General features: G+C 36.7%; 3 protein-coding genes across 3 annotated transcripts; 2 read left to right on the forward strand and 1 right to left on the reverse strand.

Moving 5' to 3' along the window:
* Positions 1-7184: 7184 nt before the first annotated feature.
* On the forward strand, positions 7185-12158 carry LOC110921044 (transmembrane protein 120 homolog). The gene is made up of 10 exons (XM_022165308.2): positions 7185-7712; positions 7833-7911; positions 8096-8190; positions 8334-8438; positions 8525-8604; positions 8683-8773; positions 9317-9424; positions 9591-9677; positions 10514-10582; positions 11599-12158. The coding sequence occupies exons 1-10, from the start codon at positions 7467-7469 to the stop codon at positions 11755-11757; spliced, it is 1119 nt and encodes a 372-aa protein (XP_022021000.1). The 5' UTR covers positions 7185-7466; the 3' UTR covers positions 11758-12158.
* Positions 12159-22230: 10072 nt separating this feature from the next.
* Positions 22231-23884, forward strand: LOC110921655 (nudix hydrolase 15, mitochondrial). The gene is made up of 4 exons (XM_022166000.2): positions 22231-22640; positions 22711-22853; positions 22956-23075; positions 23516-23884. Exons 1-4 carry the CDS (start codon positions 22421-22423, stop codon positions 23723-23725), a joined length of 693 nt encoding a protein of 230 aa, XP_022021692.1. The 5' UTR covers positions 22231-22420; the 3' UTR covers positions 23726-23884.
* A 152-nt stretch (positions 23885-24036) lies between these two features.
* LOC110921654 (magnesium-chelatase subunit ChlI, chloroplastic) lies at positions 24037-27320 on the reverse strand. The gene is made up of 3 exons (XM_022165999.2): positions 27069-27320; positions 26847-26959; positions 24037-25225 (listed from the first exon to the last, which is right to left on the reverse strand). The coding sequence occupies exons 1-3, from the start codon at positions 27178-27180 to the stop codon at positions 24176-24178; spliced, it is 1275 nt and encodes a 424-aa protein (XP_022021691.1). The 5' UTR covers positions 27181-27320; the 3' UTR covers positions 24037-24175.
* Between the last annotated feature and the right edge of the window lie 361 nt (positions 27321-27681).

Genomic DNA, 27681 nt, shown 5'->3' on the forward strand with positions numbered 1-27681 from the left:
TAAAGAGTTCGATCCTCTTAAACTCTGGATCTACCATGTAGGGGACAATCCGAGACATATCATGAAATTTTTGCACGTACTCAGCTATCTCTGGACCTTCCATCTTCAAGTTCCAGAACGCAGTTTCCCACTTCTGGATCTCTGCCCTTGAACGGTACTTCTTATGCATTAGTTCTTTCAGTTCGTCCCATGTTAATGCATATGCAGCAGTCTCGCCCATCATTTGAACCTGAAGGTTCCACCATGACAGAGCCCCATCTTGAAACAATCCGGAAATGTACAAGACCTGATGTTCTGGGGCACATTTGCTCACCCGCAAAACAGAATTCGTCTTCTCAATCCAGCGTACGAAGGATAAGGCACCCCCAGTGCCGTTGAATTCCAAGGGCTTGCAGCCCAAGAATTGCTTGTAGGTGCATCCGTTGGATGGGTTATTTCCTAAGGTACCTCTGCCGTGTTCTGAGCGAAAGGCCTCATGCCGCGCGATGGCCTGTGAGATGTGCTCGTGTAATTCCGCCTCTGTCATTAGCAGAGGGTTGTTGGTATCGGTGTTCCTTCGTGGCGGCATCTTCTAAGAAGAAGATTAGATAGGCCAGGTCTTTATTAAAGACATAAGCACATAAGCATCCACTTAACGACTGAGACTTAGGTGGTGCATATACATATGCATATAAGCAATCATCATAGCAAGCAATAACATTATAGCACAACATGCACGCGTGAGTGTATTTAATGGGAACATAACAACTAGCACATAGCATTGCAATTATTGCCCAAACCTAAGGGCCAACAATGTGCTTAGTGAGAATATGGCGACTGAGCTTTTATAGTTATTGAACACAAAGTATTGTTATATGTTTAATAGGGAATATGTCGATCGGGCTTTCATTATTCCCAGACCGCAATCACATTGTCTACAAAGTGTATCACATCAAATAGGGACACAGGGTCACCCTACCCTTGTCCGATAAGTCAATTAGTGCACAAACATCTCGAGGTCAAAACGTGATCTTTAAAAGTCTCCACAATCTCGGCTCATTAGTAGCATCTTTACCCCAAGGTAAGGCATTCCGCATAAAACCGAACGCTAACTATCCTGATGATTGTGGTGGAGAAAGAAAGAAAAGTAAACTGTCGTCATGCGTGAATCCCTCCTCGAGCTTGTATATACGTCGAAGTAACTAGCTGATCTGCTGCTTGACAGTAAAGGAACGAGCATCAGCCTCCTAGGAACGATGTAATAGTAACGATCAAGAGCGCAAATAGAATCTTGAGGTATGGGGTGGATCCAGGTATACTGGCAATAGACAGGGTGGAGGACGTGGTGTTTTACATAAACTTTTCAAACAATATGCTTCCTTGTGATGTAGACACTTAACTCATGTTTTCGGTTATGTAATGTTTTGCATTTGAAGTTGCCAATTGTGGCGTCAGCTCAAGCTCCAACATTCTGCGACTCGTATCCTCAACTATAGTTCATGTTACAGGAGCAACTCATCTCGTATGTGGCTTCCATAACGTGAGGGATGGTAAGAGTCTAAAATTAGCATAGTGTATTATAAGAACCATCAAATCGGCTCGCCCAGCGATGTAAAAGCAGATGTAGTACACGGTGCGACCCGTGAGATCGTAGGAAATGTTGTCGTAGCAAGTGGGATCATTACGCGGGTGTAAAAACAAACATCTCAACAAATGAGGAGATTGCCCGGTGCAAGTAGATATAAGGGGTGCAATGTCTGGTAGACCAAAAAGAAACAGGATCGTGATTCACGTAAGGGTGTAGGTTCAGCAGGCGCAACATCAAGCTGACCCAAAAGGTGTAGAAGCTAGCTCAAGAGCAGGCTCTGGGTCGTGTAACGGTGTGGTGTCTCGAGCAGGTGATAGAGCAGCAGTCATAATGGCATCGTCGTCTGTGTCAGTATTAGAAAGTTGTAATCCGGCCATCTATAAGTCTGTAAATGTCATAGACTCGAAGGAGTCTGAAATCGAGTGTATTCTAAAATCAGAGGATAGCTCGTTAACAGGGGTCTCAAAATTGAAATTAGTAGCAGCGTTCTCGTCTAACTCCCCATCATCATGAGTGTTATCAGAAGGACCATCAATAACATGTCAACGTCATTATCAATTATTCGTCGAGTATCCAACCCTCGGAAGGAATGTCCACAAGAGGTGCGTTGTCAAGGATCGGAGCCATGATGTGCTTACCAACGGGGTGACCAGTAATGAAGTGGTCATGGGCCGAAACATAGGTGACAGAGAGATCTTCGTCAAGGAAGCCATCAACAGGGGTAATTCATCACCAAAGTCTGGCAGCGCGGATGGTTGGAAGTCGTCCTCATCCTTGGTCAGTATGTTAGGGTCACTCTCAGTGTCTGACGTAAACATCTCTGGCGCGGGTACAGTCTCATCATCTGTGGCGGTGGCCGTAGGATCGTTATCATCTGACAATTCGTTCCCTGAGGAAGGTGACGTGTGTGTCGGTGCGTAGCATGTATATTCACAATGATTACTAACAAGTAGTGTATGCGAACAACTACCACATATGCACGTACATCAACCTTAAATCAAATAAGCAGGTAAGTCTCAATTAATGTAAGCAAGTAATCATCCTAGTCTTCCCCAGACTATCCTCCTAGCCTCCCAGACTAATCCTCCTAGTCTCTCAGACTATCCTCCCAGCCTCCCAAACTGATCTTCCTAGTCTCTCAGACTATCCTCCCAGCCTCTCAGACTGATCCTCCTAGTCTCTCAGACTATCCTCCCATCCTCTCAGACTGACTCCCTGGCCTCTCAGACCAGAGCCTTCCCAATCTCTCAGATTGAACTTCTTAGTCCCACTAGTCTACTCCCTCAGCCTCTCAGACCGAGCCATAACTTTTGAGAAAGTGCTCAAACTTTTGTTTTGTAAAATGTTTTGTGACCTGGATCTGGACGTAGTGTATGCAATGTAAAAATATTTTCGTGAGAGCCCTAGTGATCATAGTCTAGACTCGAGAAGGAATCCTAGTTCGCTATGATCAAAGCTCTGATACCAAGCTGTCACACCCTGGCTTTGCGGAAGCGTGAGTTATTTGGTGTGACTTCTTAATACCATAGCGTAACGACCTACACGTACTAACTTCTATTAGACGGACGGCCGTGCCTTGGCTTAAGGTTTGATGTAAATAGTTAGGTAACTATTTCGTATTTACACTTCTTCATTATTTGATAATTATATTCCTTCCCAAGGATGGGGGTTTTAATACATGTGCGTTTTTATAATCTTCAAAAATATATTATTAAGTCTCACTTAATAAAATATATTTTAATTTATTTGTCTAGAATATTTTATCTCCAAAATATACATATTTTTCCCAAAAATACTATATTTTATTCCATACACTTTTCCAAAATAATACCTTTGTCAAAATACGCATTTAAGAGTATTTTCTGAAAATACATAAGTTACATTTAAAGTTCGGGTGGTAGTAATAATACCGGTGTAACTTAAATATTTATTTGTGAGGGCGTTAGTATTATTTTGGAAGTCGTAACTTCATGATATTTCCAGTAATATTATTTTTACTCTAAAAATAATATATATGTAGTTCACAAAATAATCATAAAATCACACAAGCGTTTTACTATGAAATATATATTCTAAATATATATTTAATAAGTTTCATTTATGAAAATCCACCTCCGACACTTGGAAATTTTGTAATAAACATTATGGCGAATTTTATTTGGGGAAAACAAGTTAAAAATATATTTTTAACCACTTGTCACAAAATATTTCTAAGTGTTATTTTCTGGAAAAATTTCACCAGAGTTTCCTCTGTAACTGGAGGTGGCCACGCTTACTAGCGTATCATTTTCTTTTAAAGATTCAATCAACCAATTTTCCAATCATCAAAATACAATTTTCAAACATCAAACTAGTCAAAAATAAATATAAATCGCAAACACATGAACTTGCAAGTTATGTAAAAATATGGAGTAACTTTCCAATACATTTAGTAGATCTTTCCATCTTTAAAAATAAAATCAGTTTCTTGAAAACTTTATTTTTAAAGAATATGCAATTCTACAACTTCTTAGTCAAAAATTACGAAAATATTTCTTTGTTAAATCCTTTTGTCACACAAGTGTTTACACACTTGTTTGTTCACAAAAATGCCTTTAGTTCATGTAAGATCCGGCTTTTAAACATGATTTGCATCTTACACTTGATTCTTCGAAAATACCACTTGTAGATCTTTAGATCTACTAGTTTAAAACTCTATTTTACAAGAAAAATCATTTTTACACAAGTTCATGTTTATGTGTGGAAGGGTTCATCATCTTGCATCTTTTACACTTAACATATTGCTAGTTAATGTCCCATGAACATGATCTAGCGTAGTTAGATGACGATCTGTTCCACTACTAGCAACAAACAACATAAAATAATCATATCTAAACAAGATTCACAAGATTTACACCATTTGTTTCTCTTTAACCAACATATTCATCTTTCTTTCAAGACTTTTAGATTTGATCTTGTATGTTCTTGATTTTTATCCGTTAAATCTCTTATTAACCGCTTTAAACAAGAACATGAGAGTGTTTAGAAGCACTTACAACTAGCTCAAGGCTAGGGAAGAATCAAAGCGAAAACAAGGTGGATAAAAGCAACGTAGTGAGGTTCTTGAGATTCCGAAAGCACCGGGTTTGCTTGAATGATACCTTGCACCTTTGTATGTAAGTGGTTTAGCAAGATCAAACTTGAATGATGGTGAGATGGTGGGTGTGGGTTTCGGCCGATCCAAAGGAGAGGGAGAGAGATGAGAGCAAATTTGTTAAGTGTTTGTGAATGAAATGAATGATCTTATGGTTACACTTATAGCCCATCCAACTTCATTAACCATAGTGTAATGTGTCATCAAGATATTAGACATAATCAAATAAAATATTCAAAATGTAAGGGGTGTGTCCCCTCATGGGGACCGATCGGTTGGGGGGGGGGGGTTATGGTTTGATTTCAACTATATAGTTAGTAACTAGTTATTGTTAGTTAAAACTTTAAGTTAGTTACTAGTGTGTTATGTAATATAACGGGTGTTAGGGTGTTCGGGGACCCTAACTAGCTCAGAAAAGGAAAAACAATGCCATTGACAATATTTTTATGTTCCGGGTAATGTCCGGTTGTTCGGTTGGATATTAATCCGTTAAAGTGCTAATTAAGCATTTAGAGTGTCTTTAATATTATTTTTAGTGACACAGTGAATTCCCGACACTTTGGAAAGTGTCTAGCATTATTTTCCCATGTTTTTGCACTTTACTAGTTAAATAAAATGCTGAATTTTGTAATAAAGTGCAGAATTTTGTAGTTAAAGTATGTTTTAGGCACATCCGGTCACTATAACTATCACCTAGTGACGCAGTTTTACAATCATCACCTCCCTACACTCCCTACTAGTGTAGTGATCTATTCCCGGCTCATACTGGCCTTGGAGACAGTGTCTGTCTAGTGCTGGCTACGTCAGCATGTTTACTGGGTTATCCGCTCAGTGTGCTAACTGTGCTTTGTGCATCGAGTTTGTCACTAATGTTTGTATATAATGAATGGAGTGACAATATGAGGTGATGCATGTGTATGTATGTAACAGAGATCAGTAAGCAGTCTAATCAACAGTTGTAATCAGCACAGTTATTAAGCACAAATTAAATATAAATTAGTTGCACGGATACCTGTAATTTTTAGGGTTGTCACATAGAGCATTATCGTGCCTCTAACGGAACCACCCGATCATATCCATCTCCACTAAGCAATAACGTCTATACACCAATTCAAAAGAAAGCCTAATAAATCTGGGGAAAACCCCTTATAGAAATCAAACTCAGAACTTAATAGTCTCTAAACCTTATAATGTGTTTAGGCTATAGGGTAAGGTTATTGTAAAAAAGATTAAAATTGTAAGAAGTGTCAGAAATATTGTGGAGATGACATGTGCCCTCAATCTAAATTAATTCAAAAGGGTAAACAAGTAATTTTATCATTGATTCAATTAATTCAAAACCTTCCATAATCGCCACCTTATTTATAGAAACATGATTTTTTTTAAAAGATCTCTATAAAAACACTACGAATAACACTGCAACCACCATTCAGCATGTATATAACACCATTCAATAATTATATAACAACATTCAATAAGTATATAACACCATTCAATAAGTATATAACACCATTTTAAAGATCTCTATAAAAACACTACGAATAACACTGCAAAATCACCATTCAGCACATATATAACACCATTCAATAATTATATAACATCATTCAATAAGTATATAACAATAATTATATAACACCATTCAATAAGTATATAACACCATTCACTAAGTATATAACACTATTAAAGACACTAACTCCATTTCTAGAATGTGTTCTTAGTATAATGTTTATAGTATGGTTATTGTACATGATGTTTAAACCTACATGCATGGTGTTTTACATCTGCATGCTAATAGATGTTCCTGATTCCATATGTTAAAACACCATGGTGTTTTAAAACCTACATTCCAGTAGATAAAAAAACACCACGCTTTCCAGTATGTGTTTAAAACACCACGCTTTGAATCACAATACAATTAAAACACCGCTGTATGAACATAGACAAAACATTATGGACTAAACATCTGATCGAAACATATTTTTTTCTCTATAAAAGTATATCAATATGTTACTCATATTAAAGATAAAAAACGCTCGTTATTATGGTGTAATTTAAAAAAAAAAAAAGTTACGTATAAAAAGTTATTGACGTTTAAAAAAGACGGGAAGAAGTTGCAGTGCATTAATGTTAGTTTCTTAATTTAAAAATGTTAAATTTACCTATATACCCTTAATCTAGAAAATTAATATGTTTAATAGTAAATATTATTTACAATTTTGTCATTATGATTTCAACCATTAGATTAAATATCTAATAGTGTAGATTATTTCTTATCTTTCTCATCAAAAACCCTTTTTAACATAAACATCTACCTTAGGCTATAATGGCATAGACATCCCCTCCCTAGAACAAGTAAACAACTTTATCCCATGAAAAAATATATTTTGTATCACTAACTAGAACAAGTAAACAACTTATCCCATGAAAAAAATATATTTTTGCATCACTAAAACAAGTAAACAAAAAAATATATTTTTGTATCACTAGAACAAGTAAACAACTTATACCAAAAATGATGAAACTTTGTTTAAAAGAAATCTCATCTACACGTGATTGCAATGCTCCAATAACCACCGTCGGCATCACATCCTCCGCCACCCGCCACCATCTCCTCACCGGAATTCATTTTCTCCGATCACATTCAATTCCTCTTATCACCAATTACACCAACACACACACACACACAATTGTATGTTAATCCTACACACGCTCACGCATTTCATCAACTAAAATCGTGCAATTTTTCAACCAACCGATCTGTTTAACATGGGCGATTCCGCCGCCGCAGACGGCGGCGATAACAGAAGAAACGCCGGCGAAGAAGTTTCTAGACTTGTGGAACAAAGTAAAGAGTTGCAGGAATCAGCGTCGACGTTAATTGCTAGAAACTCGCAGGAGGATGCGTCGTTACGACAACGAGCCCTAGCTCTCGATTCGAATATCAAAATGCTCCGATCGTTCATTGATTCGTCGGTTAAAAAAGGCAGTTTGGATTCTAAACATGCAGAGAAAGTAAGATTCGTTGTGATTATGGACAATTAGATTCGATTTATGCGTAAATTAGGGTTTAATATGATAGATTGATAGATATGTGTTTTTTTTTTTTTTTTCTGTTGATTTGCATGTGTACAGCTGTCTGAAGAGTTGAGTAGAGCTAGATATACATTGAGTGAAGGAGATGCAGCTACATATCTTCCCTGCAAATCACATGGTGATTTTTTATTGGTTTAAACCAAATATTTGCTGTTTTGTTGCTTGAATCTGGTGTTTTGAGCTTCATGAATGATGTTTGATATAATTTTAGGAATCATGTTATAATGTCAGTTGTATCCTTGTTCAGATTATAGAGGGAATTGTTCAATTTAGTTTTTTAATTGATTGCTGTTGGATTATAGGAAGTTTCTTGAGGATGTTTCTTGGTCCGATAAATGTTCGTGCGAACCGGAAGGATGTTCAATTGAAAGTGAAGGAGGAATATTATAGGTTCAGGGTAAGAAGTTCTTAATTTTGCATATCAATATGCAAGTTTTTCATGATTTGGACTCATTATGGATAGATGTTATCACTTGCTCAGTTACTCATATGATAGTTTGATTTGACCACTTATGTTATTTTTGTATGAACTATGGACAGGATAGAACTGCGTATCTGTTTCTGTTTTTCCCATTGTTACTACTGGTGCTAAGGTCACAAATTTGGGATGGTTGTTTCCCTGCATTACCCGTCCAGCTTTATCAGGTACCTGCGGGTTAATATGTTCTGTTAAATTATATTAGTGTTTAAAGTTAGTTGTCACAAGAGCGTAACGAGTATGCCCTTTTCAGGCATGGTTGCTCTTTCTCTACACAGCCTTAGGGTTACGAGAGAATATATTGAGAGTTAATGGAAGTGACATACGCCCATGGTAATTACATATGGTTTTCTTCATGTCCTGTTAACCTTTTATTCTGCAAACTGAGAGTTAAGGTGTCTGATGGTGCAGGTGGATATACCATCACTATTGTGCTATGGCTATGGCACTCATCAGCCTCACTTGGGAGATAGAAAAGCAACCTGACTGTGCCCTGAAGCAGGTTATAGTATTATTAATTTATTATGAGTAAAATGTCATTTCGTCCCTGAGGTTTGGGCAGTTTTGCAACTTTCGTCCAAAGGTCTGTTTTTCCGCATCTGGACCCATAAGGTTTAAAATCTTGCCATTTTTATCCGGCTTGTTAACTCCATCTATTTTTCTTTGTTAAGTCAGGGGTATTTTCGTCTTTTTACCTACTTGTTTTTGTTTTTTGTTTAGTAAGGGTATTTTGAATACTTGTACATTATGCTAAATGCTTGTACATAAAGTGAAACAGACTGAATTGCCCTTTAAGTTAACAAAAAAGACAGAAATACCCCTGATTTAATGGAGAAAAATGGATGGAGTTAACGAGCTGGATGAAAAAAGCAATGTTTAAAACCTTTTGGATCCAGATGCGAAAAAACAAACCTTTGACGAAAATCGTAAAACTGGCCAAACCTCAGGGACGAAAATGGCAATTTACTCATTTACCATTATTGTTATGTTTTTAAGGTTTAAGGTGTGAGAGCCAAATATTTATGTGTATTCAACCCATTTGCAGAAAGGTATACACTTGTTTTTGAGATGGGCAATCATGCAAGGAGTAGCTATGCTTCTACAAAACAGATATCAGAGGCAGAGGCTCTATACACGCATTGCAATGGGGAAGGTGCCGTTAATAAAAATCTCTTTTAACATTTTTAATCAATCGACATTCAACACTTTGTTTTAATCTCCAAAATCAATATACCAGCACAGGGTCATTAGAATCAGCACACACTCTTTCTGTATTGTGGAATCTTTGGATTGTTAGGGACTATTTGGTTTGATTGTAGGCTAGAAGAATGGACGTTGTGTGGGGTGAAACTGCTGGAGTAAAAGGTCAAGTATGGTTGTTGTTGCCTATACTTTTCGTCCTGCAGGTGATTTACTTTCTAATTAGTTCTATCTAAATGAACTGGAAAGCTGATTACGCGTCTATGAATCATGCAATTTTGTTTACTTATGTGGGGGGCTATGGAAGTTCATAGGGTATAACACCAAGAAAAATTAAAATGAAAGTATGCAACATGTGTTGATCAAAATGTTTTTATGATTTCACATTAATGTTGGATCTCCTGAGTTCATCTTTACATTTTCTCACGCATTTTCTTACTACTTTTCTTATAATTGATAAGGCCAGAAGGTAGATCATTTCATACGTGTAAATTTTTCAAAAGGTTCTTTGCCATTGTATCCCGCAAGTAGCATTTTCTAGTAGGGGGTATTGTAATAAAGAAAACTTGTGGAAACCACAAAGAACTATAAACGAATAGACCAATTTACTATTGAAACTCATAAGTATTACTTTCTTTTGTTGTGATTTTGTAGCTGTAACTCGCCATTTCTCTCTCACCACACGCGCGCACACATACATATGTGTGTGTGTGTGTGTGTATAGAGAGAGGATTGTCTGATACCAAATTGATTTAGTAGAGAATTGCGAGGGAACCGCATAGACACATGTACTTAAGCTAGCTACAAGTGCTTACGTGGTTCCCTTAAAATTGGTTCCGTAATGAACACACCTCTTCTATATATATATATTATATATATATATATAAAATTTATAGGAGTTCGTATTGTTTGTTTCCTCCATCTCAACATAAATCAACTTTAGTGTTAAGAAGGAATGTGAAAACATGGAGTATAGGTATCTTGAGGAACAAAAAACGCTATTTTATACTTAAAACATCCATTGTTTATTTTCTCATTACAGGCTTTTGAAGCATACGTGGGTGTGCTATTGCTACAAACTGCAGTGGTTGGTGTTGTTTCTGAATGGCAGGTAAGAAACTCCATATCTATAACTTCCGTACTGGTGAAATTTTTGATCTTTCAAATGGACCAATTTGGTTATGTTTTATCTCTAACGGGTCAAATAAACAAATAGCTAAAGTTTGTATGGGTCAGTGGTCAAGCTGCCCAAAGTCTAGATTATTATAAAAATATAAAATATTGACAGAATAGTGTTGGTGGTACATTTCAACACGACCGGACCATTTGGACAATTGCTGAAAATGACTCATTTCTATCCAAACCTGTTTTTACCCGTTACCCAATCCAAATTGTTCAATTCTAGTTTTTCGTCTCATTATCATATAATAAAATTTGCGTCGAGGCTTGTGAACAGGAAAACAATTGCCCAAACTTGAATCTAATTTACAATAGTGCCGTTTGTTTATTCCTTTTTGCCAAACTCTGTACTTATACTATGTCAAAATGAATATTTTATATTACTTTATACATAAAAACTATCTATTAAAATTCTTTTGTGCTCTTTAACTATAAATTCTATCATACAGTAGTTTTCGAAAGCTACTTTTTATGATCTTTTAAAAGTTCAATTCTTTGTTCCCCTGGCGTTTGACACGTTCGGCTCTTTGGCGCCAGAGGCAGTTCGGTTCTTGTCTAGAGTTCAGCGTGTGGTCCACAGCAACTTTTCGACCCCTCAGGGGTGAGGCTTTGTTTTTAGTAGATTAGGGTTTTCTATTCAGAACGGGATGACGGCGCAGTTTGTTGCTCGTCTACCTGCTATCCTTATGTAATTTGCCCCGATGATTGGAATGAAAATGCCTTTATTTGCAAAAAAAAAAAAAAAAAATTCAATCAATGTAAAACACATGTAGACATTCTTTCGGACTTTTCTTTTTAGATTTTCTCATTTGGTTGCTATACCGATTGTTGGTTTACAATACGGTTATGAAACAAACCAATACCAACAAAATTCCCACCGCGAAGCACGGGAGTATTTTACTAGTTATCATGCTAAAGTTGGAATGGTCCTTACTTTGCTCTTGGCAGGTCGTTACCTCTGGAATCCTCCTTATAATCATGGCTGTCGGGAATTTTGTAAACACCGTGCAGACTCTTGTACTGAAATCCCAATTCAAAGCAAAAATGAAGAGAGGTAAAAGCAAGAATGACTTAACTCCAGCATCCTCCCCGAGAAAGGATCAATGATTCAGAAAGTCATCTCGATAATCCTCCGAAAAATGATATATCAAGAATTTTGCAGACAACTTCTGATACTGCAATCTATCTGCAAATGCGAATCTTTTGAATTCATGATTCATGAACAGGTTAGCTTAGTGCAAGTTTGTTTCAGTTGTACACCAAATTAATAAAACATTTAATTATCATTGCATTTTTTTGTCATACATATGTATTGTCATTTTTGTCATATATCTTTGCATTTTTTGTCATACATATGTATTGTCATTTTTGTTTTTCCCCTTTGTTTTTGTTTTTGTTTTTGCATATGACAATACATATGTTTTACAAAACCTTCTCGATAAGTCAATCGGCACATGGATTTGATGTCTGAACTCTGAACAAGGAATGAGAGTAAATTACAATAGTAACTCTGGTTCTTTCTTTTTAGAAATTATGGACCTTGCTGTGCTGATCAAAACATGTTTGGTGATATTCATTGACATATGTTAAAAATCATGTTATTTTAAGTTCATGTAGAATCATATTGTAGAATCATATGATTATACTCTTGTAGCTGCTTGTTGCCGTCACTCACGAATCTCGACCACCCTGGTCAATGGTCACAACAACCTTACTTCATTGTTTCAATGCTATGACTCAACGCTTCTAGTCCTCCTGAACTAATCAGCAACAACTGATTCATTATACACACCCCTGAATTTTTAGGCTAACTTCGTCATCGCACCCCATCTCCATTTCAAAGCTGTCATTCAATGGTTTAATTAGTATCTATGACCCGCACTTTGCAACGGGACCCTTAAGCCAAACAAAAAGGAAACATAAAAATGATGAATCACGCATGCACGTTACAACGTGTTAACTCGCAAATGTTAGACCGAAAAAGCAAAACATAGAAAAGAAAAACTAAATCAGCTTAGGACCCGTGAGTTTCGAGGGAGCCGTTAAACCGTAAAAAATAGATGTAAAAACATTCAACCACACGCGCGCGTTGCAGCATGTTAACTCGCAAAATTTAGAACGAATTGTAAAACGCAAATTTTTACAAGTGAAAAAGATGAAAAAGTTGACCAAAGTTGGGGTTGAGGTTAAAAATAGAAAATGACCCAAGTTGACCAGCAGGGGACCAAAAAGTTTAAAGTGAAAAAGTGTTGGGGGTTAACAATAGAAAATGTTGTAAGAAATATGTTAAAAGATGAAAATTATAGAGTTAAAAGTGTAAAAGATGAAAACTATGAGGTTATGTAAAAGATGAAAGGGATTAAAAGTTAAAAGATAAAAAGTAAAAGGATTAACATAAAAAAAAAAAAAAAAAGAATAGTGGTTTTGTGAGGGGAGAAATAAATTAATATAGGGGAAATGCTCATTTGGTTTTTAAATTCGCAAGTAACTTCGGTGCAATCAGCACAGGTAGTTTTGCCACCACCTTTAAAATTCGTAGTCGTAGTTCATTAACCTTCTCTGCGATCTTCACTGGTAATTTGATCTTATTATCTATGCCTATGCATGAAGGCGTTAGAGTGAGGAAGAATAAACAATGGTGGCGAATAGTTCATTAACCTTCTTTGCGATCTTCGCTGGTAATCTGATCTTAGTATCTATACCTACACATGTAGGCGATGGAGTGAGGAAGAACATACGATGGCGTCGAGTAGTTCATTAACTTTCTCCTCGATCTTTACTGGTAGTCTGATCTTAGTATCTATGCATACACATACACATACACATGACGGCGACAAAGTGAGGAAGAACAATGACAAAGTGAGGAAAAACAAACGATGGGAAGGGGGTGGTAGTTGTTATTAGGGTCCTTTAATTATTAAGGGTATAACTATGAATTCAACGCACTTTTAATACGTTATACGTTGGTTGAAATTTGAGATCTAATATAATTTCTGGAAAAGAAATAGGAAACTTGTATAATGGTGTTCAATATGGTTAATCCACGTAATTTTCGCGCGCACACACACACACTTTTGCTGCGTCTTAAGCGTTTTTAAGCCGGTTGCTTCGTCTAAGATAACAAAGATGACTTATGACCAAGTGGTAAGGCGTATTGTTTGTAGCTGTTAGGAATTGGGTTTAAGTCCCTTCCTCCCCTTCCCTCCGTTTCTTTTTTAGTTTATTCTTTTTCTTTCAACAAATTAATTTTTTTTTGTATTTTAATTCTTTTATTATTTAACTAAATGGACAACAAATTAAACATGTGCGAACCATTGAAGATAGAATAAAGAAAACACTGAACACAATCTCATGTAATCGAAGTCTTGGAACTCTGATATAAGAGAAGCAATGAAGTGGACAACAAATGAAACAGGTGTCCTGAAATTAAACCTCAGTAGGACACGTGTGAAGCACTACTAATAAAAAACGCGTGAAACAAAATTAGGGCTAAGAATCGAACCTGAGTGGAATGAAGACTTAGGAAAAAAAATACCGGTCTACTAAAGGCACTAACCTAATAAATAAGGAATAAAAACTGTATAAATAAAAAAAAAAAAAAAAAAAAAAAACCGTGTAAAAGAGGGAAAAAAAAGGCAAATGATGTGAAGCCATGTATAATTATTATTCCAAAGCTTTGTTAATTAATATTTAATATATTTATATTATATTATATTATATTATATTATATTATATTATATTATATATATTATATATTTATATTTTAATTTAATTTAATTATTTCGGAAATACTAAATTGAAGTTCTGTTGTTCCATCTACTCATCTAGCTACTTGCTAGATGGTTGTTTCCTTTCTTTGTTAAATAATAAGATGGCTAGCTTCTTCGTTCAAAAAATGGGTCGAGCTACACCTAAGCTATTCAAGATTGTCTTACTAAAAGCTAAAGTCAAGTCGAGCTTAAACGAGCGTAGCTATATATAGTAAAACTCATTTAATAATTGTGCTAAAGTCCGGACTTCACATATCGAACTTGAGGAGTCTAAACAAGCATTGTAATAACTTTTTTCTATAATTTGTTAAATATATATTGTTAATAACTATTATTATATAGAAAGTTATAATAAAGTAATTAAGAAATTAATATGATCTTATATATAAAAGAGTTAAATGCCATTTTAGTCCATGTTGTTTGGGCCATTTTGACAGTTTAGTCTAAATGTTTCATTTTTCACCTGTGGGTCTAAAAAGGTTTCACCGTTGCCATTTTAGTCCACTGGGTTAACTTCATCCATTTTTTTGTTAACGAGAAAGCCAATTCGGTCATTTTATATGTAATTCTATTAACTAGAAGGACAATTCTAAAGGGAATTGGTACCAGATTAGTAGATAATCTGAAGTTACGAAGAGTAATTAGCTAACACCCAATGTTTATTATCAAGGAAACTTAACTCAAAACCTTGCAAATTGCAATCCCTACCAATTAGATTGGTATATATAGCTAACCTAAACGTGTTAGACTATAACTAGGACTCCTATTAATTAATTACATGATATTTATCTAATACACATCCTAACCCAACATGTATAGGATACTTAGATAACAATCCACTAATTAATTAATATATTGTTTATTGCTTGTCTTGCACTCCAAGCAATCCTCCTAGCCATCCTTCACGCATGTAAGCCACGGATTAGACTAGGAATTCCCAACATTCACCCCCTGAATTTCTGAGTCGTATACGGGAGGTCTTCAACGCCAAGTAGATTCCGCATCTCCTTGAACTTGATTTTTGCCATTGCCTTCGTCAGTATAATCGTTCTTTGCTCGCTGCTAGATACATGCTCAACGACCACTTCGTTGTTTTCAACACACTCCCGAATAAAGTGAAATCGGGATTTTATATGCTTGCTTCGATTATGGAACACCAGATTTTTTACTAAAGCAATCGCTAAAGTATTATCTACTTTTAACATCACTTTCTGCGGTTGTCTTCCAGTAACTTCACTTATCAATTCTCGTAACCAAATAGCCTGACAACCTGCTGAACTAGCTGCCATGTATTCAGCTTCACATGATGATAATGCCACTGTACTCTGTTTCTGCGAACACCAAGTAATTGGTGCAGAACCATAATAAAACACGTGTCCCGTTGTACTCCGACCATCATTATCATCAATGTTGTGACTGCTATCACTATAGCCACATAACACACCTTCAGCTTTTCTCGGATAAGTAATCCCGTAGCTCGCGGTTCCCTTCAAATATCGGAGTATTTGTTTAATAGCTGTCGCATGACTCTGTCTTGGACTTTGCATGTACCGACTAACTAAGTCAACTGAATAAGCGAGATCCGGACGTGTCTGAAGTAAATAACGCAAACACCCAACTATTTTTCGATAACTGGTTGCTTCAACTTCAGCTTCGTCTTCAGCTTTTGATAACTTTAAATTCGGGTCCATTGGAACAAGAGCCGAATTGCACTCGTGCATCCTTGCTTCTTTTAAAATCTTCCAGGCATATGCTTCCTGTTTGATTTTAATTTAATTTGCGCCTTGTGAAACTTCGATACCCAAATAATAAGTTAATTTTCCAAGATCAGACATATCGAAGTGTTTCGCCATTTCTTTCTTGAACTCATTAATAATTGACAAACTTGAACCTGTAACGAATAAGTCATCAACATAGACGGCTAAGATTAATAAAGAACTACCCACAATCTTTCGATAGACGGCTTGTTCTTTAGTACACCAATGGAATTTTAACGCCTTCAACATTGAATCTAGCTTAATATTCCAAGCCCGAGGTGCTTGTCTTAACCCGTACAACGCCTTGAAAAGCTTGTAAACTTTGTGACTTTCTTTCGGTTTAACGAATCCTTCCGGTTGAAGTACATAAACATCTTCCTCCAAATCACCATTTAAAAACGCCATTTTCACATCTAAATGGTGTATTTCCCAACCCTCCACGGCTGCAAGAGAAATAAGAAACCGGATCGTCTCGATTCGCGCAACCGGTGCAAAAACTTCATCAAAATCAATACCCTGTCTCTGCACGTACCCTTTTGCTACAAGTCTCGCTTTGTATTTATTAATTGTTCCATCCGCATTCTTTTTTATTTTGAAAACCCACTTTAAACCGATTTGTTTAACGCCTTTTGGTAAATCCACAAGTTTCCATGTACGATTTCGTTCAATCGAATTAATTTCTTCTCGCATTGCTTTAACCCATTCCCCCTTTAATTTTGCTTTGCCAAAATTAGCCGGTTCGTCATCAATTAAAAGCAATTCACACGTATTTAATTCATAGTCACTATATATTATAGGTAAAATAAACTGACAAGTGGAACGCCTGACATGAAATTCATCTTCTTGGCTGCTCTGGGCAGTTTCTGAGCTGCTCTAGTTAGTTTCTGGGCTATTCTGGGTAGATTCTGGGCTGCTCTGAGTTGATTCTGGGCTAGTCTGAGGTGATTCTGGGCCGCTCTGAGCTGATTCTGGGCTGCTCTGAGCTGTCTCTGACATCATTGGACTTGAGTTTATCGACCCAAAGCCAATATCAATCACACTACCCCAGTAAACGGTAAAATAACCCGGTTCAGATTCACTTTCGGCATGATTTTCAGCACTTTTATTCCACTTCCACCCCCTTGTTTTGTCAAATTCCACGTCTCTATTTACCACAATTTGTCGAGTTCTCGGATCATATAAACGATACCCTTTTGACCCAGGTTCGCTTCTAAGATGCACCAAAATATCGGACCGGTCATCGAGCTTTTGAATATTCGTTTCGACTTTTGCAAAAGCAATACAACCAAAAACTTTAACATGTTCTAAATTAGGTTGTTTACCTTTGTATTTTTCATACGAAGTAGCTCCCACCAATGCACGCGTAGGAGACCAGTTAATTAAATAAGTCGCATGTCTGACCGCTTCACCCCATAGATAGTTCGGAACCTTCATTGCTTTCATAATACTCCGAACCATCTCCATAAGTGTTCGGTTCCGACGCTCGACCATGCCGTTTTGTTGTGGTGTATAAGGGGTTGTCAAGTGTCTCGTAACGCCCTCTTCATCACAAAAATGATTAAACGCCCGGGAAGTGAACTCTCCACCTCTATCGGTCCGTAAGGTTTTGAGCAAACTACCCGTCTTTTTTTCCGCCATCGCCTTAAAATATTTTATTGTTTCGAATGCTCCACTTTTCTCCTTTAACAACTATGACCACATATATCGTGAGAAATCATCAATCAAAACTAAAATATAGCGATTACCATTCATGGTCGATGGGGAAATTGGTCCACATAAATCACCATGGACTAATTCAAGTGTTCGTGATGCTCGAAAAGTCGCCTTCTTTGGGGACGGTTTTCGCGTTTGTTTTCCAACCATACATGCTTCGCACACCTTATTCTCATGACGAATCTTTGGAACTCCTAAAACCATCCCGTTGATTTTCTCCAAGGTCTTGAAACTAGCATGCCCGAGTCTCGCATGCCATAACCACGAATCTTCACTGATTTTCGCCATAAGAGAAACGAGACTGCCCCCTTTCAATTTCACCTTGTACAAACGATTTTTCGAACGAGCCACTCGCATCAATAATTTTCCACCACTATCAAACGTCGTTAGAAAATTATCTTTCATTCGAATTTCACATCCAAATTTGGTTGCTTGACCCAAACTCATCACGTTACTTTGCAAATCTGGGATATAATAAATATCGGTTAAAAGCTTTTGTTCACCGGTTTTACCTTCAAATAAAATCGACCCTTTTTCCTTTAATCGTCACACGCGAACCGTCACCAAACTTCACGCTTCCAGTTATTCGCTCGTTTAGCTCTGCAAAATAACTCCGGTTACCTGTCATGTGGTTGCTGGCTCCGTTATCAAGGTACCAAACATATTTTTCGCTAGAATCGGCTTCAAATTTCTTTGGTAAAACCTTTTCTTCGTTTAAAAAGATAGTTTCTTGGTCGGTCTTCATCATAAAAAATGTTCCATCAACCTCATTATTTCGTTCCTCAGCCTGTGCCATGTTCGCCTCATTATTTTTTAATCGATTTGGACATCTTGAAACAAAGTGTCCATATTTGTCACACCGGTAACACTTTATTCCCGATAAATCACGCTTTTTATCCTTTTGCTTTCCGTTGTCTCGGGTCTTATATTCTTCTTTTTGACCGCGGTTTTGGGTGTTATCCCGACCACGGCCACGCCCTCGCGATGAGTGAGATCCTCTACCTTGACCCCTACTAGAATCACGTCCACGGCTAGAAGAAGATTCAGATTTAGAAAACATTAACTTACCCGAATTGTCGTGTGCGTTATCTTCTTCTTTGATCCTCTCTTCATAAGCTTTTAGTCTACCAACCACATCTTCATACCCGACCGTTTTCAAGTCCAAAATTTGTTCAAGCGAGGCCACAATGTGAATAAAACGCCTTGGCAAACTAGTGAATAATTTCTTGACCATTTTTCGTTCTTCAATCTTTTCTCCTAGTGTGGCCGCCTTAGAAGCAATAGACGACAACTTTGAGGCGTACTCATCAATCGTTCCGGTATCCCTCATCTTCAAACCATCGAATTCGGTTATTAAGGTTTGAAGTCTTGCTTCTTTCACACGTTCCGCACCGAGATTTCTTGACTGAATTGCTTCCCACATCTCCGTTGCTGACTTCAAATTCCCGATCTGTAAAATTTGTTCCTCCGGTATCGATTGAAACAAAAGAGCTTTCGCCACATTATTTTTCTTCGCATCATCGGAACCCGGATCAATCACATCCCAAACTCCATGAATCCCAAAAATAACTTCCATACGTATGCTCCAGATCGTGTAATTTGTTGAAGTTAACATCGGACACTGAAACGAAGCGGGATTCGTTTCCTTTACCGGAGCATTCGAACCTTCACCCACAACCATCGTTCGTTTCTTTCGTTGGCTATAGGTTTTAGTAGTCCCCGGTGAATCAATTTTACTAATACAACCCTTTTAACGCGGTTGTAATCGGTTTGTTTTTTCGATTCGTGTTGATAACGTCGTAGGACAATCAACGGTTTCCCGTTTCCAACCTACTATAATCGACGATTAATCAAGACAATCAACAGTTAAAAACTGTTTCCAACTTGATCAAATCTGAATCGAAAAGTTTAACTTACGATTTCGATTGAAATAATATTGTTATATAGAAAACCCAACACCGGCTCTAAATTAATTGTAAATAAATAAGGTAATTTAATAGAATATTCCAATATGGTGAATTTCGTCAGTAGCCCATTTGAAAGATTCGTTGGCCGTTCAAAAGAAATGAGTGTCATCCTATCCTATCTTTTAATGTATTTTAAACTATTAATGCTAGCTAGCTGTCATTCTCCAATTTTTCATTATAACATTAGAATAATAAAAATATAAAAAACTATATATAATATTATAATATTAAAGTTACTATTCATTGGCATCTATTTTTAATATATAGATAATTAAACTATTAATGCTAGCTAGCTGTCATTCTCCATTTTTTCATTATAACATTAGAATAATAAAAATATAAAAAACTATATATAATATTATAATATTAAAGTTACTATTCATTGGCTTCTATAGATAATATATAGATAATTACCTTTTTCAATTATTCACATTCACAAATAAAGCTATGACCAGAAAACAATATTAGTCAATCTCTTTTGGACGTAGCTTTGACTAAAAGAAAAAGTCTACAACTTTTCCTCCAAAGAAACCACTATCGCTGATGTCTTTCAAATCGTGCTGACAACACAGATTTGATCTCCGCTGGTTTTGGAATCAAATCTGATCTCTTATGCTTGATCAGACTATGACTCGTACACCAATCGCTGCTCCTCCTATCTACTGTTCCGGCGAGTTTTTTCTGGAATCCCGATCAAACCCCTTCAATCGCAGGTTCGGTCGTTCTAAATCAACCACCCCCTTCGTTCACAGGTATTAGGGTGTTCAAGATCGGATAATCCGGTTTTCGGATATCCGAAAATCGGATATCCGAAATTTCGGATAGTGAAATATTGACATCCGAACCCGAATCTGAAATTTCGGATATCCGATTTTCGGATATCCGAAATTTCGGATTCGGGTTCGGATATCTAATCGGATATCCGAATATCCAATTTTTTATTTAAGTTTTATTTTTTTATTATTTTTTAATATTTGGAACCAGAGTTTTCGGATATCCGAATATAAATTTCGGATATTTTTCGGATATTTCGGATATTTTTTTCGGATACTTCGGATATTTTTTCGGATATTTCGGATATTTTTTTCGGATATTTCGGATATTTTTCGGATACTTCGGATATTTTTCGGATACTTCGGATATTTTCGGATATTCGGGTATCCGAAAAAAATAAAAATTAAATTTTCGGATATTTTCGGATAATCCGATTATCCGAAAATTCTCAAAATCACTATCCGAATCCGAATCCGAATTTTCGGATTATCCGATTTTCGGATATCCGAAAATTCGGATATCCGAAAATTCTGATATTTCGGATACGGGTTTTCGGATATTTCGGATTCGGTTTCGGATTCGGATTTTTTTGAACACCCCTAACAGGTATGGTTATTCTTCACAGGTCGCAGGCTCTGATACCAATTAAAGGGAATTGGTACCAGATTAGTAGATAATCTGAAGTTAAGAAGAGTAATTGGCTAACACCCAATGTTTATTATCAAGGAAACTTAACTCAAAACCTTGCAAATTGCAATCCCTACCAATTAGATTGGTATATATAGCTAACCTAAACGCGTTAGACTATAACTAGGACTCCTATTAATTAATTACATGATATTTATCTGATACACATCCTAACCCAACATGTATAGGATACTTAGATAACAATCCACTAATTAATTAATATATTGTTTATTGCTTGTCTTGCACTCCAAGCAATCCTCCTAGCCATCCTTCACGCATGTAAGCCACGGATTAGACTAGGAATTCCCAACAAATTCAGCCATATAAAATGACCGAATTGGCATTCTTATTAACAAAAAATGGATAAAATTAACTCAGTGGACTAAAATGGCAACGGTGAAACGTTTTTGAATCCACATGTGAAAAATGAAATCTTTGGACTAAACTGGCAAAATGACCCAAACCAAAGAGACTAAAATGACATTTAACTCTAAGAATTATCGTTATACATGTATATACATTTGGTTCCTCGTGGATTTCCTAAACAAGGTCTAGTGGGTCGTGCGTAGTAATTTCTCAACCCCTAAGACCCATAGCTTTTGTGTTTAGTAGAATCGATTTTGTTATATTCAAAAGGTGGTTGCAGCGCAGTTTATTGCCCATTTCCATGCTACTATATCATTAACAAATTCATCAAAATAATAATAATAATAATAATAATAATAATAATATGACATAACACAATGCCCAAAAATATGGAAAAAAAAGACACAATAACACAAATAAAAAAACACAATACCAATAAAGGGCGATAATCTAAATCTCATATCATAGAATTCGATAAAACGGTTTCAATCTACGACTTCCTATTTATGTATTTAAATCTTACCCACACATGCCTACCTAAAACGTATCCATTGGGTAAGCTGGATTTGCAAGAAGTCACATAAAGTTGATACTTTTGCCATTTTCTCTAATCGTTTGTGAGTAGTTGTTACTCGTACGTTGTCATTAATACACCGATGTTGGCCATAAAACTGGGAACCAAATATCAACAGCGTATCAATTCTGTTAATCAGAAATTCTCAATCTTATCTTCCTCATGGATTCCAACAACTTCTCAAGATCACAAAAACTACTAGACATATCCCAGAGACTCCGTCAATCAAACTATCTAACCCCACATTCAAATGATCAACTTTACCAATCTGAAACCCACAAAAAACCCAACAGATCTGCAGTTCTTATTTGTCTTTTCAACGAAGGAGATGAAATTTATGTTATTCTAACCAAAAGATCATCCAAACTGTCGTCATACTCTGGTAAAAGAATTGTGCATACCAGGTGTTTGATGAAATGTCTGAATGAAGTTGAAATGTGCTTGTTGTGCAGGACACGTTTCGTTGCCCGGAGGTAGGACGGATGAAGGGGATGCGGATGATATTCGGACCGCGTTGAGGGAGGCGGAGGAGGAGATTGGTTTGGATCCTGCTCTTGTGGATGTTGTGACAGTTCTTGAACCATTTGTAACCAAGGTGATACTTTGTTCTGATGAACACATCCCCCCTCTTCTTCCTCTTCACAAAACCACGAAATCTTTCTGTCACATGATGTCAACTATATGATTGTGATGGCAGGAGAATGTTACTGTAGTTCCAGTGCTTGGTATACTATGGAATAAGCAAGCATTTAATCCTGTTCTAAATGCTGACGAAGTAGAGTCCATATTCTATGCTCCTCTTGAAATGTTTCTCAAGGTTCGTTTTCTTGATTTTCTACACCTTTCGGCTGCTGTTATAGATTCAATTCAAATCACTAGAGACGGCAAATTGGATTATGTTCTATCACTAACGGGTCAGATGCATGGAAAGAAGAATTGAAACATTGTCCCAAACGTACACACAATCTTCTAAGTCGCCTTATATAAGAAATTAAATTATTTTGTAATGTCTGTAAAAAGTTTCCAACAAACCAGAGGGAGGGGGATAGGGGGTGTTTATAACCGTTATAGTTTGCGGTTCGGCTGTCCAGAACAGACCGAACCGTAAAGATCTCATGGTGGGGATGTTTTGGGTCAACCCAATTCGACGTTCCCATTTTGACAAAAACTCAGTTGACCCGTTACCCAACCTATCTGACCCATCCATTTGACCACCTCCACAAATTAAATCTTTCTATATGGATTTTGTTGTGACAGGACGAAAACAGACGACATGAGGATAGAGAATTTCAAGGCGACAAATACGTGCTTCATTACTTTGATTTCAAAGCAAATAACATGGTGTATGTGATATGGGCTCTAACTGCCGGGATCTTGATCTCAACGGCGTCACTAGTTTACCAGCGCCCACCGGAGTTTGAACCAAGAATGCCTAAATTCTGGAAGAAAAACTACAGCAGATTCTAAATGTTCCTAAAATTATAATATCAATCAAATATGCCACTTGTTCAATGTAAGCATTCACTGCCAATGTGTATTGTATACGATGTAACAGTAAGTTTATGTAATCATGTGCCTTTTTTAAAGGGTATCGTAATTACACATAAATGGGTTGGGTGCGATACACATCCATACAAACCCATGATTCCATGACCTGTTAGTCTAGTAGTATGGTAGATCGGGTGGGAGCCCGAGCCAACCCGTTTTGATTTATACTAAAAAATATCATTGTTGACCCGTTACCTAGCCCAACCGACTCATTCTTTTACGAATTCAAATTGACTTCGAACAAAACATACATCATTGCATATCGAACCAACAAACAACTCTTATCAAACCAATCTACATTTGTCAACAGTATCATACTATAGACCTTAAGTCACATGTAAACACAAACACGGGCCACATTTACTTCGTTCAACTAAAAACCTCGGAGAATTTCTCGATAACAAGTACACCTGAATCGATTGACTCCAAAGGATCCTTCCGTAATCTGTGTCTCAAACAATTTGGAATCACAACAGCAATATCTTCAGCTGTCACTTGATCTCTCCCCTTCAATGCAGCCAACGCTTTCGCAGCCCGATTCGTCACAATATCGCCTCTCAATCCATCCACATTCAATTCAGCACAAACTTTCGAGATCTTGACCCGAAGTTCATGGTCAATTTGCACAGAAGAAAGCCGACTCCGGGCTGATGAGATTTGTTCTTGAAGTTTTTCTTGATCCGCTTTATAAGTGTCACGAAACTCTTTCGGGTTTTTATCAAAACGGGCTCGTTCCTCCACGATTTTGACCCGAAGTTCAGCGTCCCGAACCGTACCCACTTGAGCATGCATCCCGAATCTATCGAGCAACTGCGGCCTGAGTTCACCTTCTTCCGGGTTTCCTGACCCGATAAGAATGAAACGGGCCGGGTGTGATATCGAAATACCTTCTCTTTCAACCGTGTTCCAACCCGATGCAGCTGAATCAAGAAGAACATCAACTAAATGATCATCTAATAGATTAACTTCGTCGACATACAATATCCCTCTATTCGCTTTCGCAAGAAGCCCGGGTTCAAACGCTTTGACTCCCTCAGTAAGCGCTTTCTCAATGTCGATTGTTCCACATACACGGTCTTCCGTGGCTCCTAACGGAAGGTCAACCATGTTGATTTTGGTCTTTATGGTCGGAAGTTGTTCGCCTTTTAGTAACTTCTCTCTTACTTCCACCCCCATTGATTCTGGATCTTCGGGGTCTGAGTTGAACGGGTCAGCTGCAACTACTGTGATCTCTGGGAGCAAGTCGACCAGTGATCGAACGGTGGTTGATTTGCCCGTTCCTCTGTCTCCCATGATCATGACACCGCCGATTTTTGGATCAATGACGTTTAACAGAAGGCATAGTTTCATCTCGTCTTGCCCGACTATTGCAGCGAATGGATATACGGGCCGCTGGCTTTCCTTTGACAGCTTTTGAGCCTGTTATTCATTGGTGTATCATTAGCAAAACAATGAACAAACATCAACATGTTTATAAACAGCTAGAGGTGGGTATTTGTACATTTACCTAAAAATGGGTCAATTTTAAAACATAGCTAAGAAAAAACCTATGCATTTTTCAGTGTCAAATATAGAGGAAAAGCATCACTTTTAGATTATTCTTGGTATTCTTTTAGTTATGGTTTGTATGTTTTGTTGTTGTCTTTTGCTAACTGCTTGCTAAAATTTTGCCGTTAAAAAAATAAGCTAAGAAAACCGGTGTCAATGGGTTAGCAGTTCAAAAGCCACCCAAAGTGTTTTAAGAAAATAGATGATTATTTTAATCCACCCGTGATTACAAGTAAACGCATGGGCATTCATTGGTGAATATATATATGAACGAGGTGGCATATTTGTAATCAACATAAGACACGTTATATTCACATGATACAATGTATTCGCTAATGAATACACTATATGAACGTAGTGGCATTTTTGTAATTAACGTAAAAACACCAGATATAGTGTATTCATCAGTGAATACAACTACAAACTGGTATTAGAAATATAGTGTATTTCACTAGTGAATATATCTACTCGTCTACGGATATACCATAGTTATCAATAGCGAATAGCGACAGCGTACCTATATGCTACGTAGCGATAGCGATGAAATAGCGCCCGCTATTTTGTGTTTAGCGATAAGGTAGTTAAAAATTTAAGAAATAAAAAATAGCTATCTACATAACTTTTTTTATATATAACTTTAGTTTTATACCTTTTATGTATAAATTTATAAGTTTAAGGACCAAATGTAAGCTAGTGAAAATAGGGGGGTTAAATGTTAAAATACACAAAAAATTTACACTTTTTATGTACATTTTACAAGTTTTAATGACTAAATGTAACCTAATAAAAGATAGAGGGGTTAAATGTTAAAATCCAAAACTTATTTAACCCTAGAAAGGCTCAAACGCAACAAAAACGCAGCCGCTTTTCTTCTTCATAGTTTCTGGCAGAAATTGCAGGTTTCCGGCCAGAAGTTGTCGTCGGAATCCGCTATTTTCACGCTATTCAGCGCTATACACCATATAGCGACCATGTCTCGCCACGCTATTCGCGATAGCGGTCGCTATGGCCGCTATCGATAACTATGGGATATACTATATGTATACATTGTATATTTGTGTGTGTGTGTGTGTATATATAAGGGAAAGGGTAAAATGAGAACTACCTTGAGTTGTGAGAACTAAACCTTCCAAAAGTTTTTTCGGAAGTTTAAAAAGATCACTTTTACTAGCAAAAAACAAAAACGTCGCATGCAAAAATTTACATCGCCATAAAGAAAATTTACATCAGGCGTAAATAAAATTTCCATCGGGCGTAACTACCGACCCGGCAATTTTTTTTTTTGTTTTTTTGTTTTTACAGATGTGTTTATAACATTTTTATTTACTTTTGTGCAAAAAAGGTGGCTCAACTCGCGCAGGAAGTAGGAGTTTCATGGTTCTCACAACCTGTAGCGGTTTTTAATTGAACCGAATCCTATATATATATGAAGTCTATGTATATGTATCTATACAATGTATTTACTACTAGTTAAACAATTTGAGACAGTTACCTGTTGTTGGGGTGGGCTGATTTCAGTGGCAACATTTGAGACTGAAAAATGAGACCTTCCTTTCTTAACTGGCACTCCAATTCCTCCATAGAACCTTCTTCCTTGACTCTGCCCTGCAACAACATTAAATCTCAACCATTGAATCCGTGGCAACATTCATCTCATATCATAACACTTGAATGAAGAAAATTGTTTAACAAAAAGTAGACATACAATACATACCTGGATTAAAAGACAGAGCACGAATCGAAGCCCTTGATGAAGAAGAAGAAGAGATTGATGGAGAGGTGAGTAAAGCGGTTGCAGAAGTAGAAGTTCCAATCAATCCAGCCATGGTTAGATTATTCAGGAATTTGTTGAGATTTTAGATGAATGTGTTTGTCTACTACTGGTTTTTTTTTGGGTTTGATATGGATAAGAGGATAGATTGCTATTGGCCCTTTAGGATTTTGCTTTCGTGGCACCATACTCAATTGTGATAATGTGAATTTTGTTGGATATAATGTTCAATTGTCAATTATAATTCAATGTTGCCGTCAAGGTACGACCCAAAGAGTTACACTTTGGGCAACGAACATTTAACGGTGTTTTGGTCGTTAATCATCGGATCACGAAATAATAAGCGTAAACAAATAAACGTGTAATTATTTAGAATAATTACGGAGAGCCGGATTTAATATTATAATTAATTTGTTAATTATAATATATTATATATATATTGTTAATTATTTAGATGATTAAAAGGAGAGATAATTGTTTTAATTATGAGATAATTATGGAGGAGTTGTGATTAGATTACAATTCTTAATCTTGTATATCTTTAAATAATTAACTC

Source organism: Helianthus annuus, chromosome 17, assembly GCF_002127325.2.
Source record: "Helianthus annuus cultivar XRQ/B chromosome 17, HanXRQr2.0-SUNRISE, whole genome shotgun sequence".
In the NCBI taxonomy this organism is placed as follows: domain Eukaryota; kingdom Viridiplantae; phylum Streptophyta; class Magnoliopsida; order Asterales; family Asteraceae; genus Helianthus; species Helianthus annuus.

Excerpts from the sequence above, each read along its gene's own strand:
- LOC110921655 (XM_022166000.2), top strand. The coding sequence starts at position 22,421 with ATGGATTCCAACAACTTCTCAAGATCACAAAAACTACTAGACATATCC. Across the intron at positions 22,641-22,710 it reads CAAACTGTCGTCATACTCTG|GACACGTTTCGTTGCCCGGA; the intron begins GTAAAAGAATTG and ends CTTGTTGTGCAG. Across the intron at positions 23,076-23,515 it reads CTCTTGAAATGTTTCTCAAG|GACGAAAACAGACGACATGA; the intron begins GTTCGTTTTCTT and ends TTGTTGTGACAG.
- LOC110921654 (XM_022165999.2), bottom strand. The coding sequence starts at position 27,180 with ATGGCTGGATTGATTGGAACTTCTACTTCTGCAACCGCTTTACTCACC. Across the intron at positions 26,960-27,068 it reads TGCTCTGTCTTTTAATCCAG|GGCAGAGTCAAGGAAGAAGG; the intron begins GTATGTATTGTA and ends ATGTTGTTGCAG. Across the intron at positions 25,226-26,846 it reads TCAGCCCACCCCAACAACAG|GCTCAAAAGCTGTCAAAGGA; the intron begins GTAACTGTCTCA and ends AATGAATAACAG.
- LOC110921044 (XM_022165308.2), top strand. The coding sequence starts at position 7,467 with ATGGGCGATTCCGCCGCCGCAGACGGCGGCGATAACAGAAGAAACGCC. Across the intron at positions 7,713-7,832 it reads ATTCTAAACATGCAGAGAAA|CTGTCTGAAGAGTTGAGTAG; the intron begins GTAAGATTCGTT and ends GCATGTGTACAG. Across the intron at positions 8,774-9,316 it reads CTGACTGTGCCCTGAAGCAG|AAAGGTATACACTTGTTTTT; the intron begins GTTATAGTATTA and ends ACCCATTTGCAG.